The sequence below is a fragment of the Palaemon carinicauda genome, chromosome 9, assembly GCF_036898095.1.
Source record: "Palaemon carinicauda isolate YSFRI2023 chromosome 9, ASM3689809v2, whole genome shotgun sequence".
In the NCBI taxonomy this organism is placed as follows: Eukaryota; Metazoa; Arthropoda; class Malacostraca; order Decapoda; family Palaemonidae; genus Palaemon; species Palaemon carinicauda.
Window position 1 is genome coordinate 104,927,148 of NC_090733.1, and position 15,510 is coordinate 104,942,657.

The following is a 15,510-nucleotide window of genomic DNA, read 5'->3' on the forward strand; positions in this document are numbered from 1 at the left end:
TTCCCTTTTTAGACATTTTAATAAAAACAAATCAAATAACGGTATAGACACCAGTATCTGCGGAAAACCTCACACGAGTCTCGGAGTTAACTTTTTGAGTAGATGCTATGATAATTTAGCACAGTGTTCTACCTAACATTTAGAATTGTAGACTAACATCATCTTAGGAAAATTTTCATAAAGAAATGTGTTTCCTAGAGAAGTTCTTTTCCAACACTGGGTTCCCATCCAAAATGTTTTATTACAAACTTAAAACATTTCTTAACAGTATATTTTGTCCTCAGTCAAAGAAGTTTGGAACTCTTCATCAAATTACTATATTTTAATGATGAAACAAACAAATATCTTAAAATCAAAATAAGTGAAATCCTGATTAAATAATTACCACAAATTAGGCCGAATATAATATTCTAAAATTATTCCAAAATAAAAAGTTTTGTTAATCATAAAGAAAAGCTACAAAAGACATACGAGTCTATGATGGTGTACTTGTTTAACTGTCCAAATTGCCAATTAGCTTATATTGGCTCCACGATAAAAAGTATTTTTTCGCGCTACCAAGATCACAAGGAATTAGCAGCCGAACTGACAGAGCCTTGTCCAAACCTTTACAGTCAAGCAAAAGAGATCACTGTGACATGGCTTGCAATTGTTTGTTCTCTTTGGATAACTTTTCATCTGAAAATAAAATGAAAATATCAGAGTCAATTTTTATAAAATCTAAAAAGCCACAACCAAGAAATTTCTAGTTTCCCGTTGAAAATTGCGTGAATATGCCTTTTCCCATTCTAAATTAGATTTTATTTGTTTACAATATTGATGTACAGCTTGCTCTATATTATTTTTACTTTCTTTTACCCAGGAACATGGTTATAAACTCAGATCTTTGAAACGTTGTTATTTATTGGTGATGGAGATAAATTTAAGAATGTTTGGCGTGGCCGTAATTCTCCAGTTCCTTATTAAACTGAGGTTCCCTTCCACCCGCTCAGTATCGTAATAATAACAATAATAATTAGAATGTATTGACAACAACAACAATGGTAATTTTATCTACCCCGAGAAGGGCATTAGAATAAATTCCCCTCAACTCCTCAATTTGGATGTATGATTTGCAACTTAAGTTTAGATTCGGTATGATAACCATTCATTTTCCCTTGCCAGTTTTTTTTTTTTTTTTTTTTTTTTTTTTTTTTTTTTTTTTTTTTTTTTTTTTTTGACGTAGCCACTAAAAGAAAGTTTTACTCCATGTCGAGGTGGGATGGTAATGCGAGTCTTGTATTTTACTATATAACTTACATATGCTTTTAGACAAAGAAATGACAGGATACTGTCTTTGTCACACTAGAGAGAGAGAGAGAGAGAGAGAGAGAGAGAGAGAGAGAGAGAGAGAGAGAATCGTGTTATTACAGTCTAACCGAAGTCTACAGATTCTATGATATTCTGAGACATGCTTTGTACATCCCCCGACCGTGTTTTGTAAAAGAGGCGAAGGACATCTAAGTTTTAACGTATGTCATGGAATCTCATTCTTTTCTTTCACCTTGTGATTTTATGGAACATGAGAACGCAGGTACTTTTTGTTAGTAGTTTAGGAGAGGATTTCTCTCTACTTGAAGGTGATACCTCGACACTAAAACAAGTAATGGTTATTCATTCTCATTTTGCTGAAGATTTGTCACAAGTTATTCTCCAGTTATTGAATGGTATGACTGTGACAGGGAATGTAAATATTTATTCACTAAAAGAATAGAGTTTAAAGTGATATATTGTTAACATTAATTTAACAGCAACCTTCAATTGAAAATGTTACCTGTATGGTGTCCCTAAGATTTTTTTTTTTTTTTTTTTTTTTTTTTTTTTTTTTTTTTTTTGAGAAGTAATTCTTCCGTGAAAGATTCTATTGTTTAATATTTCATATTTTTCTTACAATTAATTATAACTGAATGAAAGGCGACACGATCCCTTTATCTTGTTATGAAATCAACCGTTTCGGAGAGCAGAACAGGCATGGGACGGAGGAAGGTGATGTTGTTAACACCAAGAATGTTTTGTTAAGTCACTATGATTGTCTTTTCATTTGTCTTTCATTTCCTGTTTTTGTCTTTTGTTTTGTTTTTTGTTTTTGATGATTCACGGTATTGCTAAAACTGTTTTCGAGTGAGGGAGGTGTCCATGGGTCAAATTGTTTTTTAAGCTTTAAAGGTCACTCGTAAATGGCAGGAGCGAGTGATAGTGAGTGCCCTAGAGGCTGATCAGATACACTCACACTCACACACGCATACATACGCGCGCCCGCGCGCACGCACACACACACACACACACACACATATATATATATATATATATATATACATATATATATATATATATATATATATATATATATATATACAGTATGTATATATATACATATACATATACACGATCAGCTTCCAAGCACCCTCTTCCGCAAGCTAGGACCAGGGAGGGTCTGGCAGTGGCTGATGATAACTGGATAGATAAACCTACAGGCTCCCCCAGACACTACTATTTTTCTTAAAGACTTTCCAGAATGCTGTCGCCATACAGGAAGGTAATGTCAACAGTACACCACCTGCAGTGCACTTTAGACATTACTTTAGTGTCTTAGTGGCGTTCCTAAGGTCCATGGATGCACTCACTTCTTAGCTGTCTACTCACCCCCTATCCAGATTTCTTTCTTCTTGCTGGTCATCGTTTTTTTTAACAATTTTCTTCTTGGTGCAACAACACGGGCTCCCCGCCCCCTCTCCCGCCCGTTGCAACATGGCGTTGAATGACTTCCCGGGTGCAGCACCGGGTTATATGGTATAATTTTCCAGACATTAGATTTCTTTATTCTCAAACAGTTTCACAACTAATTAAACCAGCCGTGTAAAAACAGTTGACGTCATAACTGAAAAATGAGATTGTACAAATAAAATTAAAGAAAATCCTGATGAATAAAAAGTGAATAAGTATTTTAAGGTGCTCCTTTTGTAGAAATAATGAATAAATAGATACAACGAAATAGTGAAACTAATTAAATGACCAATCATAACTACATACATACATATACCAAAGGCACTTCCCCCAATTTTGGGGGGTAGCCGACATCAACAAGAAACAAAAACAAAAAAGGGGACCTCTACTCTCTACGTTCCTCCAGCCTAACCAGGGACTCAGCCGAGTTCAGCTGGTACTGCTAGGGTGCCACAGCCCAACCTCCCACATTTCCACCACATATGAAGCTTCATACTGCTGAGTCCCCTACTGCTGCTACCTCCGCGGTCATCTAAGGCACCGGAGGAAGCAGCAGGGCCTACCGGAACTGCGTCACAATCGCTCGCCATTCATTCCTATTTCTAGCACGCTCTCTTGCCTCTCTCACATCTATCCTCCTATCACCCAGAGCTTTCTTCACACCATCCATCCACCCAAACCTTGGCCTTCCTCTTGTACTTCTCCCATCAACTCTTGCATTCATCACCTTCTTTAGCAGACAGCCATTTTCCATTCTCTCAACATGGCCAAACCACCTCAACACATTCATATCCACTCTAGCCGCTAACTCATTTCTTACACCCGTTCTCTCCCTCACCACTTCGTTCCTAACCCTATCAACTCGAGATACACCAGCCATACTCCTTAGACACTTCATCTCAAACACATTCAATTTCTGTCTCTCCATCACTTTCATTCCCCACAACTCCGATCCATACATCACAGTTGGTACAATCACTTTCTCATATAGAACTCTCTTTACATTCATGCCCAACCCTCTATTTTTTACTACTCCCTTAACTGCCCCCAACACTTTGCAACCTTCATTGACTCTCTGACGTACATCTGCTTCCACTCCACCATTTGCTGCAACAACAGACCCCAAGTACTTAAACTGATCCACCTGCTCAAGTAACTCTCCATTCAACATGACATTCAACCTTGCACCACCTTCACTTCTCGTACATCTCATAACCTTACTCTTACCCACATTAACTCTCAACTTCCTTCTCTCACACACCCTTCCAAATTCTGTCACTAGTCGGTCAAGCTTCTCTTCTGTGTCTGCTACCAGTACCGTATCATCCGCAAACAACAACTGATTTACCTCCCATTCATGATCATTCTCGCCTACCAGTTTTAATCCTCGTCCAAGCACTCGAGCATTCACCTCTCTCACCACTCCATCAACATACAATTTTCAATATTAAACTTACCCGATAATCATGTAGCTGTCAACTCCGTTGCCCGACAGAATTCTACGGGAGGGATACGCCAGCTATCACTATACTAGAAGGGGGTGTACTCACAAGCGCCACCTGTGGCCAGGTACTACAGTACTTGTTGTTGACGCCACCTCACTTTTTCCTCTGTCGTGCTTCCGGCAAGACGTTCTTGGATACGCTTATGATTTTGGAGTATTGTTCACGGTTTGGTGAAGTATTTCTCTAAAATTTGCAGCTATTCGCTATACTGGAAACTTCTATATTAGCTTAGTTAGCTTTTGGAATTAATTTGATTAATTATGGTGACGAAGAGAGTATGAACTCTCTTTCACCTTTAAATGGCCGACCCTTCCCTTAGACGGAAGTGTTGGTGTCTAAGAGAGTATAGACTCTCTTTCTTAATTTTGCTTAACAAAAGTTATAGATTTATTTTATATCTCTCCGCCTCTTATAGGCCTCTTCGATTAACTTCCTTTTATTATAAACTTATTAAAATTAATTTTTATATTTGTTTATATTCGACCTTCCTAATAGTAGGCGGTCTTTTCTTGGTACCGAAGTTAATTAACATTGAGCCCGTCATTTCGGTTTTACCTGTTAACATATTATGCTATTTTAATGTCTTTGAAAGAATTTCTTTGATAGTCTCGTACTGTTTTCAAAGTTGAACTAACGTTTTGTTTTGTCTCTGCAGTTGTTGACGTTCAGAACGTTCAACTTGCGCTCTATCGTTACGATAGAGAAAGAATTTTCACGGTTTCACGTTGCAGTAAGAGTAACCGTGTCTAGCGTTTTGTTCATTCTTTCTTAACTTAATGGTTTTAATCCTAATAAAGGAACTTTTCATTTTGGGAAATATTTCAGTTTTTTCCTTTAACAATAATATGTTTTAACGATATATATGATTGGGCTCTTCTCTCAGGTTCTAAGTCAAGAGAGAGAGAGAGAGAGAGAAGTAGAGACGGAGGGAGAAAGAGGAGGATAAACGTTTCATTCAAGCGAGTAACGTTGTTATCGTTTTTGCTCTTCTCCCTAGTCTCTTTAGGGGAAGAAGGTAAACGTTTCTAGAGTGATCTAGTGTTTAGTCTCTTTCCAGCCACTGAATTATTTATCTTTCATTAGATTTTTCTGTTACATTGTAATTCTGTTTTCGCAATTACTAACTTTTGAGAAAGGATAGAATTGCGTGTTTCAGGTACAAACCACTTAAAGTTTCGAGTTCAGTGAAATAAGTGCAAACAGAAAATCAAAGTGATAAGTGATTAGCGCAAAGTGTGTCAGTGTTGTGCGTGAGGGTACTTCTGTGCGCGCCAGTCGTCCTCCCAGTCCGGGACCTCTTGCAAGCTCCCAAGCCCAGGGGAGAAGCAATGTCGAAGGGCAAAAGGGTTCAGCAGGCCTTGATCGGCGCACAGAAGTATCCTCGGTGGTTGTGGGCGTGTCTTACCGAGACCGTCACTCCCACCCGCAGACGATTGAGCCCTTATTTTGCTCGTCTGCAGAAGAAATTTAGGGGAGAAAACGCTGGTCTCAGGTCTCAAGACCTCTTAAACGTAAAGTCCAGACCTATGCCAGACGTACGAAGTTAGAGTTCAACAACCCGGATGCAGTCATTGGGTTAGCTCTGACTCTCCTCAGTCATCAGTTGAATGCACTCCGCCTAAGAGGAGTAAGGTTCTGCCGCAACAGATCTCTGCTGTTAAGGCTTTACCTCAGCAGACCTTAGTGTCTGCCGACCCCAAGTTGACTCTACTGCAGTCCATGCAGTCACAACTTTCGGTCTTGATGCGTGAGTGTCGGGCTGAGAAGGTTGCGCCTCCGCCTGCGCTCGCTCCGCCTGCGCTCGCTCCGCCTGCGCTCGCTCCGCCTGACCGCAGTACCGCCTGCCAGGCGTACGATGTTGAGCCACGTTATGAGTTTACTGATCCCAGTGGTGTGCAGCTCCCTCCGCCTTCCTTAAGGCAACCTCAGCAATGGGAACAGGAGGCTTATACCTCTCTTCCTCCGCTTCCACTTGCTGTTCCACCAGTGAGGCAACACTCGCTTGAGGTACAACAACCTCTCCCATCCATGAGTCAGTCTCCTCAGCTCTCGCTGCAGCGAGCTCAACCCTCCTCAAGGCAAGCACCTCAACACCTTAGCCTTGCGCCTCAGGAGCCTCAACTTGCGAGACTTTTACTGCGTTCTGCGCAGCCACTACCTTTTCGCTCTCAGCTCACACCGCAGGAACCTCAACTCGTTCCTCAGGAACTTGCTACTGCGCATCCGCCAACCACTCAGCAAGCGCAACCCTTGAGTTCAGCCACTCATGCCAGGAGTCAGCCTCCTCCACCCATGCGCCTACCTTCTGCTACTTCCTTTGATCAGCCTTTGCAGACTGAGCCTCAGGTGTTCCCTCAACAGAGTCTTGAAGAGGAAACCACAACTATTGTTGTTCCAGCTCGTTCTGACTCTGCTGTTCAGCATACCTTACCTCCATTTTCAAACATTATGATAATGGAGGTTATTTGTATTACTTATAAAAATATATTTGTATTCCTTGCAATATATTTTTAACAATATCGCAAAATATGGCAAAAATATGAATCATGAGTTATGAATGTAAGGTAAATATTATGTTGATATTAAAACCCCATGCAAGCATGCATAAAGCACTCTAGCACTGGTCATGGAATTTCTGAGAAATGTTAAACGCCATGCACACGCTCTGCTTACCTTACAGCATGCTCTACATACAGCATGCTCTGCTTACAGCATGCTCTGCATACAACATGCTCTGCATACAGCATGCTCTGCATTCAGCATGCTCTGCATACAACATGCTCTACATACAGCATGCTCTGCATACAGCATGCTCTGCATACAACATGCTCTGCATACAGCATGCTCTGCATTCAGCATGCTCTGCATACAACATGCTCTGCATACAGCATGCTCTGCATTCAGCATGCTCTGCATACAACATGCTCTACATACAGCATGCTCTGCATACAGCATACTCTGCATACAACATGCTCTGCATACCTTACCGCATGCTTCTCAGTCACACATCTTTGGTTGTTGCCAACTCACTAGACTGTCAAGCAGTTTCATAACGTTGCCTTCTAGTCTGCTGCTTTTGCACCAGTGAAACCCTCACTGAGAGAACTTAGCTTTTCTAGGATATGGTCCCTGTAGATGAGAAAGTTCTTTTCTCCCTCCTTCTGATATTCCCTTGAGGACTCTGTCATTTGGAGAGGAGCCTTTAGCTGCGTAGCCTCCTATGGACTTTTATTTAAGCATAACATGCTTCCAGGGAAGGTAATGGTTCCACTTCAGTCGCTAATCCCGTCTGTTACCACACCTGCTCCCATAGACCTTGAGCTGTGTTGCAAGACATGCAGTCCAAGCTTAGTCCTTGTTAGAGGATTTTTTGTTTACGGAGTCAATGTGTCACGGGGAAGACGTTCAACAACCAGCAGAAGTGACTTGTTGTGACGCAGTGCGGCAACCTCAGCAACCCGATAAGGAGTTGTCTGTACGACCCAGACAGTCTAGACAGATTCGGGTTGTCACTGTACTTCCTCGCTTGCCCATGGTTGACAGTTCACAGACTGTGCAGCAGTACCATGATCTTGTGTCCGGCTCCGTCAGACGACTGGCTTTTAAGAGCTCCCACAAGTCGTCGCTGTCTGGAGATTTTCAAATGGACTATGGATCTGACCAAGGAACTGGGCCTCCTGGTCAATTTTGAGGAGTCTCAGCTCGTCCCATCCCAGACCATTGTCTCCTTGGGTATGGATCTTCAGAGTCGAGCTTTTCGGGCTTTTCCGTCGGCCCCAAAGATCTTCCAAGCCCTAGAATGCATCCAGAGCATGCTGAGAAGGAACCGATGCTCAGTCAGGTAGTGGATGAGTCTAACAGGGACACTTTCATCGCTGGCCCTGTTCATCGTGTTAGGGAGACTCCACCTCCCCCCCCCTTCAGTATCATCTAGCTGCTCACTGGATAAAGGACATGACGCTAGAGACGGTCTCAGTTCCTGTTTCCGAAGAGAGGAGGTCTTCTCTCGCGTGGTGTAAGAACAGCTTTCTTCTCAAGGAAGTCTACCTTTGGCTGTTCAGAAACACGACCGCCGTCTCCTCTCGGACGCATCAGACACGGGCTGGGGTGCGACTTTGGACGGACAAGAATGCTCGGGAACATGGAATCAGGAGCAAAAGACACTTCACATCAATTGCAAGGAGTTGTTGGCGGTTATTCTGGCCTTGATAAACTTCAAGTCCCTCCAGCTTAACAAAGTGGTGGAGGTGGACTCTGACAACACCACAGCCCTGGCTTACATCTTCAAGCAGGGAGGGACTCTTTCGTGGAAGTTGTTCTAGATCGCAAGGGACCTACTCATCTGGTCTAAAGATCGAAAGCTAACTGGTAACGAGGTTCATTCAAGGCGGTATGAATGTCATGGCAGATCACCTCAGCCGGAAGGGTCAGGTCATCCCCACAGAGTGGACCCTTCTCAAGAATGTTTGCAGCAGACTTTGGGCCCTGTGGGGTCAGCCAACCATAGATCTGTTCGCTACCTCGATAACCTAGAGACTCCTGTTGTATTGTTCTCCGATTCCAGACCCAGCAGCAGTTCACGTGGATGCTTTTCTGCTGGATTGGTTCCATCTCGACCTGTATGCATTCCCGCCGTTCAAGATTGTCAACAGGGTACTTCAGAAGTTCTCTCACAAAGGGACACGGCTGACGTTGGTTGGCTCCGCTCTGGCCCGCGAGAGAATGGTTCTTAGAGGTACTGCAATGGCTGGTCGACATTCCCAGGACTCTTCCTCTAGGAGTGAACCTTCTAAGTCTACCTCACGTAAAGAAGGTACACCCAATCCTCCACGCTCTTCGTCTGACTGCCTTCAGACTTTCGAAAGACTCTCAAGAGCTAGGGGCTTTTCGAAGGAGGCAGCCAGAGCGATTGCCAAAGCAAGGAGAATATCCACTCTCAGAATCTATCAGTCTCAAGGGGAAGTCTTCCGTAGCTGGTACAAGACCAATGCAGTTTCCTCAACCAGTACCACTGTAACCCAGATTGCTGACTTCCTGTTATATCTAAGGAAAGTAAGATCCCTTTCAGCTCCTACGATCAAGGGTTACAGAAGTATGTTGGCAGCGGTTTTCCGCCACAGAGGCTTGGATCTTTCCACCAACAAAGATCTACAGGACCTCCCTAGGTCTTTTGAGACCTCAAAGGAACGTCGGTTGTCCACTCCAGGCTGGAATCTAGACGTGGTCCTAAGGTTCCTTATGTCATCAAGATTTGAACCTCTCCAATCAGCCTCTTTTTAGGACCTCACATTAAAAACTCTTTTCCTCGTGTGCTTGACAACAGCTAAAAGAGTAAGTGAGATCCACGCCTTCAGCAGGATCATTGTTTTCACATCTGAAACGGCTACATGTTCCTTGCAGCTCGGTTTTTGCTAAACGAGCTTCCTTCACGTCCTTGGCCTAAGTCGTTCGAGATCCCAAGCCTGTCCAACTTGGTGGGGAATGAACTGAAGAGAGTACTTTGCCCAGTTAGAGCTCTTAGGTACTATCTAAAAAGGTCTTAACCTTTACAAGGACAATCAGAAGCCTTATAGTGTGCTATCAAGAAACCTTCTTTTCCAAGTTCTAAGAACTCAGTTTCTTACTATTCAGGCTTCTGATTAGAGAAACACATTCTCATCTGAAGGAAGAAGACCTTGCTTTGCTGAAGGTAAGGACACATGAATTGGGAGCTGTGGCTACTTCAGTGGCCTTCAAACAGAGCCATTCTCTGCAGAGTGTTATGGATGCAACCTATTGGAGAAGCAAGTCAGTGTTCGCATCATTCTATCTCAAAGATGTCCAGTCTCTTTACGAGTACTGCTACACCCTGGGACCATTCGTAGCAACGAATGCAGTAGTAGGCGAGGGCTCAGCCACTACATTCCCATAATCCCATAACCTTTTAACCTTTCTCTTGAATACTTTTTATGGGTTGTACGGTCGGCTAAGAAGCCTTCCACATCCTTGTTGATTTGGCGGGTGGTCAATTCTTTCTTGAGAAGCGCCGAGGTTAAAGGTTGTGATGAGGTCCTTTAGTATGGGTTGCAGCCCTGTATACTTTAGCACCTTTGAGTTGATTCAGCCTTCCAAGAGGAACGCTGCGCTCAGTAAGGAAGACGATCTTATTAAAGGCAGAGTAACGGTTCAAGTCGACTTCCTTACCAGGTACTTAATATTTCATTGTTATTGTGGATAACTGATTATATGAAATACGGGATACTTAGCTATCCTTTAGTCTTGTACACTGGTTTTTCACCCACCCCCCTGGGTGTGAATCAGCTACATGATTATCGGGTAAGTTTAATATTGAAAAATGTTATTTTCATTAGTAAAATAAATTTTTGAATATACTTACCCGATAATCATGATTTAATTGACCCACCCTTCCTCCCCATAGAGAACCAGTGGACCGAGGAAAAAGTGAGGTGGCGTCAACAACAAGTAATGTAGTACCTGGCCACAGGTGGCGCTTGTGAGTACACCCCCTTCTAGTATAGTGATAGCTGGCGTATCCCTCCCGTAGAATTCTGTCGGGCAACGGAGTTGACAGCTACATGATTATCGGGTAAGTATATTCAAAAATTTATTTTACTAATGAAAATAACATGTTAAACAACCACGGCGACATCACACAATCATAACTAAAATTATAAAATATGGTTTATATGTAAATTTTGGATTATCAAAGTCAGGTCAAGACTCTACACAATTCATTTAATTCGACTGAGATACTTAGCAGTCTTCACGAACTTTGTCTAATCTCACAAGCAAGCATATACGCGTGATAAGAAAACATGCATATTTATGATATGCATAAATAGGTACTTATACAATTAAATGAGGCCCACTTGGTTAAGCTATCATAAGTTACTCTATCATGTTATGCTCCAAGTCCCTCTGTTTATGCTTTGCATGTATTGTCCATAAGACGGACCTCGCACTCCACTGCATTCAATCCTTGAGATTCATTAGAAACAGGTTCTCTGAAGTATATTTTGTTGGAGTCATTTTACCCTTGCCTGAAACGATCGGGGCCCATCATTATTCTCTCTCTCTCTCTCTCTCTCTCTCTCTCTCTCTCTCTCTCTCTCTCTCTCTCTCTCTCTCTCTCTCTCTCTCTCTCTCTATTGTTTGGGGACTGTACGCCCTAAAGGGCTGAATGGCTCTTGGCCATGTAATTACTCATGGGCATGTCCTGGTACATAACATTTGGGATTGTCTGAAAGAGTTTGATCTTATTTGTCATTTTTTCATGTATTTTTTGTAATGATTATGTAACAGCACTTCGGCTATACAAACTAAAATCAGAAATATGATATGCAGCATATATATATATATATATATATATATATATATATATATATATATATATATATATATATATTTTATATATATATATATATATATATATATATATATATATATATATATATATATATATACTGTATATATATGTATATATATACACTTATAAATTAACATATACTGTATGTAGCCTATGTATAGAATACATAAGTTTTATATATATATATATATATATATATATATATATATATATATATATATATATATATATATTATATATATGTATGTATGTATGTATGTATGTATTAAATTTCTGAATTTAGTTTGTATGGCTGCACGGTTGTTACATAAGCATTATAAAATACATGAAAATAAATTACAAATACGATGAAACTTTTTCAGCCAATCCCAAAGGTTATGTACCAGAACATGCCCATGAGTAATTACATGACCAAGAGCCAATCAGCCCTTTAGGGCATACAGTCCCCAAACAAGAGAGAGAGAGAGAGAGTGATTCTATGCGTGTATGTATATATATATATATATATATATATATATATATATATATATATATATATATATATATATATGTATATATATATATATATATATATATATATATATATATATATATATATATATATATATGTAATATACTGTGTGTGTATATATATATATATATATATATATACATATATATATACAGTATATTACATACACACATATATGTGTATATATATATATATATATATATATATATATATATATATATATATATATATATATATATATATATATATATATATATAAGTAAATAGGAAGTTAATATATGCAGACTAGGGGCCAATGACCTAAGTGACGAGTTAATCGGCCCATGCTTATATGTCCATTTTTGTAATTGGCAATGAAAGACAATATTGCCATTTCTCCTATCCATTCTATCGGGCCAAGAGATTATGACAAAAATACCGAGTGCAAAATTATTATAGTCATTTAAGTATGAAGGACTAGTATCGGGCTTTTGCTTACGGCTTTGGTTTAGAGAAGGAATAATAAAAGAAATGAGAGATGATTTTGGTGTGCTTAGAAAGATTATTATTATTATTATTATTATTATTATTATTATTATTATTATTATTATTATTATTATTATCATTATTATTATTGTTATTATTATTATTATTATTATTATTATTATTATTATTATTATTGTTATTATTATTATTATTATTATTATTATTATTATTATTATTATTATTATTATTATTATTATTATCAGCTTCTGGAATTTACAAGTAAACCCCAGCTCTTCATTGCATTCTGAATTGCGAGCAAGTTTAAGGAGAGTCTGTCGTGAATGAATCTCTCATAAAAATATAATTATGTCGTTTTCTTTTATATATATATATATATATATATATATATATATATATATATATATATATATATATATATATATATATATATACACAGAGGGTTCATACATAAAACCATCACACACCAACAATGTGGTATTGAAGTAACGTTAGAACTAGAATTAGAAATTGAAAATAATTTTGAAATACATAAGATTGATGGTAACTCAGGTTTTCCATCTAATTTGTTTCTCTCTATTACTCTTAAAATTAGTGGTGTAATATTCCTCACATATTATGGTTATGCTGAACAAATTATTAAAACTTGTTGACATGTTTTGCAAGAAGCCTCAAGTGTATAAGTTTATACCAAACAAATAATTGAAACATCCTTATATATTTTGAAATATGCCTCGCATATATACTGTAAGTTTGATTAAAACTTGTTTGGATTTTTTCCAAGAAGTATCACATTTAAATTGTATATAAGTTTATACCAAACAAGTAATTAAAACGTGTGTAGTACCTTAGATTTGAAATTCATGATTGTAATTATATTTCTTTTCCCGTAGGTACAATTGCACATTCATTTAGATGGAGCCATAAGACATGAGACGCTCTGGGAAGTAATGAGGTATGTTACCAATGCATGAACCTCTCTCTCTCTCTCTCTCTCTCTCTCTCTCTCTCTCTCTCTCTCTCTCTCTCTCTCTCTCTCTCGTTTTGTTTCCTGATATTTTTGTGCAAACTGTAAAGAGCGAAAAATGTTTTATGTGGCATTAGACATAACTGTTTACGACTCTAGATTATATAAACAATTTATCGTATCCCGCAATAGGAATTTTATGAAACAAGAAATAACAGGCCTAAATAAATTTCACATTATTTTTGTTGAAATAAATTGGCTTAAAGAACGACGAAAGTTTGTATTTATTTGATCTGATTGTGAAAGGACAAATGAACATAGTAGAGTGTGTGTAGTTTTTTTTTTTTTTTTTTTTTTTTTTTTTTTTTTTTTTTTTTTTTTTTTTTTTTTGTGGTATTGAATGATTGTATTTTGAAATAATTGGACGTTTTGCGGTTTCTATTTCCAATTATATTTAAGTGTCTCGGGAGTGCTTTTTATTTCGCAGGTTTTCGCTGTAATCTGTTTTAAGCTGCTGGGTTAAGAGAGTTCGTAATTAAAGGTTTAAAGGCCACTCATGAATGGCAGAGGCAAATCACAGTGACATTGCCTTAATTAGCAGGACAACGCTCTGGAGACTGACCATATAATATGATCAGTACCCATGACCCCTCTCCATCCAAGCTAGGACCAGAGAGGACCAGGCAATGGCTGCTGATGATTTGATTGATTGATTTGTAGTTTTCTGGTATCCTGACATCATAGGTCATTGACGCCGGTATTATTTTTTTATGAATAAAGATTAAAAGGAAATTGAATTTAAAACAATAAAAGCAAAGACGTCCTTATAAAAGTTAAATAGCTCTCAGAAGACCTGATTCTCAAATAAATCTAAAAATACCGCTAGCATGCTACAACACATCCTGCCCAAAAATATCTTAGCAAGGAAGAATCTGCCATCCTCACCTCGAGCCTCAAACATATCTATTTCTTAAGGTGCCAATAGTGTAGCATTCAGGCAACAAGTGCCTCACTGTCAGGGGTACCAAACATTCGTCGCAATATGGCTGGTGTTGGTCATTCAGCAGAAGCTCGTGTGTCAACCGAGTGTGACCAATGCGGAGACGACAAAGAATAGTCTCCCACTTGCGGGACATCATGTTATATCTCAAATGAAATATAACATTCGTTATTTCTCTTATATTTCCATATAAACTATCCCAATGCTGTTGCCAATTGTTATAAAAACAATTTTTAATGCTGGGTAAAAGAATCCTTATAAAGGATGAGATACCTTCTTGGTAGCAACTCGGCTGCAGCATTCTTTGTCAGTAAATCAGCCTTTTCATTCTTAGACACACCTACGTGTGAGGGAACCCAACAAAATCGAACTGTTATACCTCTCAACCCAATAATGACTGTCTGTCTGTATAGATTGCCTTACCTTGTGTAAGACCCGGGTTCTTGCCTTTGGGCAGCCCAGAAATCCAATAATGAAGAACCACTCTAAAATCTTTAAAACTAAAGGGTTACTGGAATTAAAAACTTCTAAAGCTTGTAGAACACTTCTTGCATCACTAAAAAAAAAGGTGAAATTGGCCTCATAGACCAATAGGCTGCCCCGAACCCTTCACCCTTAGCTCACAAGGATGGTGAGGTTGCAGACACTACAGGAAGCTATCGAGTTTGAGCATGACTCGAACCCCAGTTCCGCAGAACGCCAAGTAGGGGAGTTTCTAATAGGCCACCACAACCCCATAATAATTAATGTACATTATTTGTTGTTTAAATGAATTAAATTACGTTTCTCGAGCACTTATAAGATTTTCTTTCCCTAGAATAGTTTTCAAGATTCTTGGACGATTTTCTGTCCTGTATTATAAAATCTATTTTATTGAGGGTACACTCTGGCCCACTATTTTATCTTATTTCCCTC

At 39.0% G+C, this 15,510-nt stretch overlaps 1 protein-coding gene across 1 annotated transcript in view; it reads left to right on the top strand.

The window, feature by feature from the left end:
- Nucleotides 1-1,561: 1,561 nt before the first annotated feature.
- The window catches only part of LOC137646575 (adenosine deaminase-like), a 22,902-nt gene continuing 8,953 nt past the window's right edge, over nt 1,562-15,510 (top strand). The window contains exons 1-2 of the mRNA XM_068379686.1: nt 1,562-1,726; nt 13,522-13,583. Of these exons, the coding sequence (XP_068235787.1) occupies nt 1,562-1,726; nt 13,522-13,583 (227 nt within the window). The remainder of the gene's footprint in view (nt 1,727-13,521; nt 13,584-15,510) is intronic.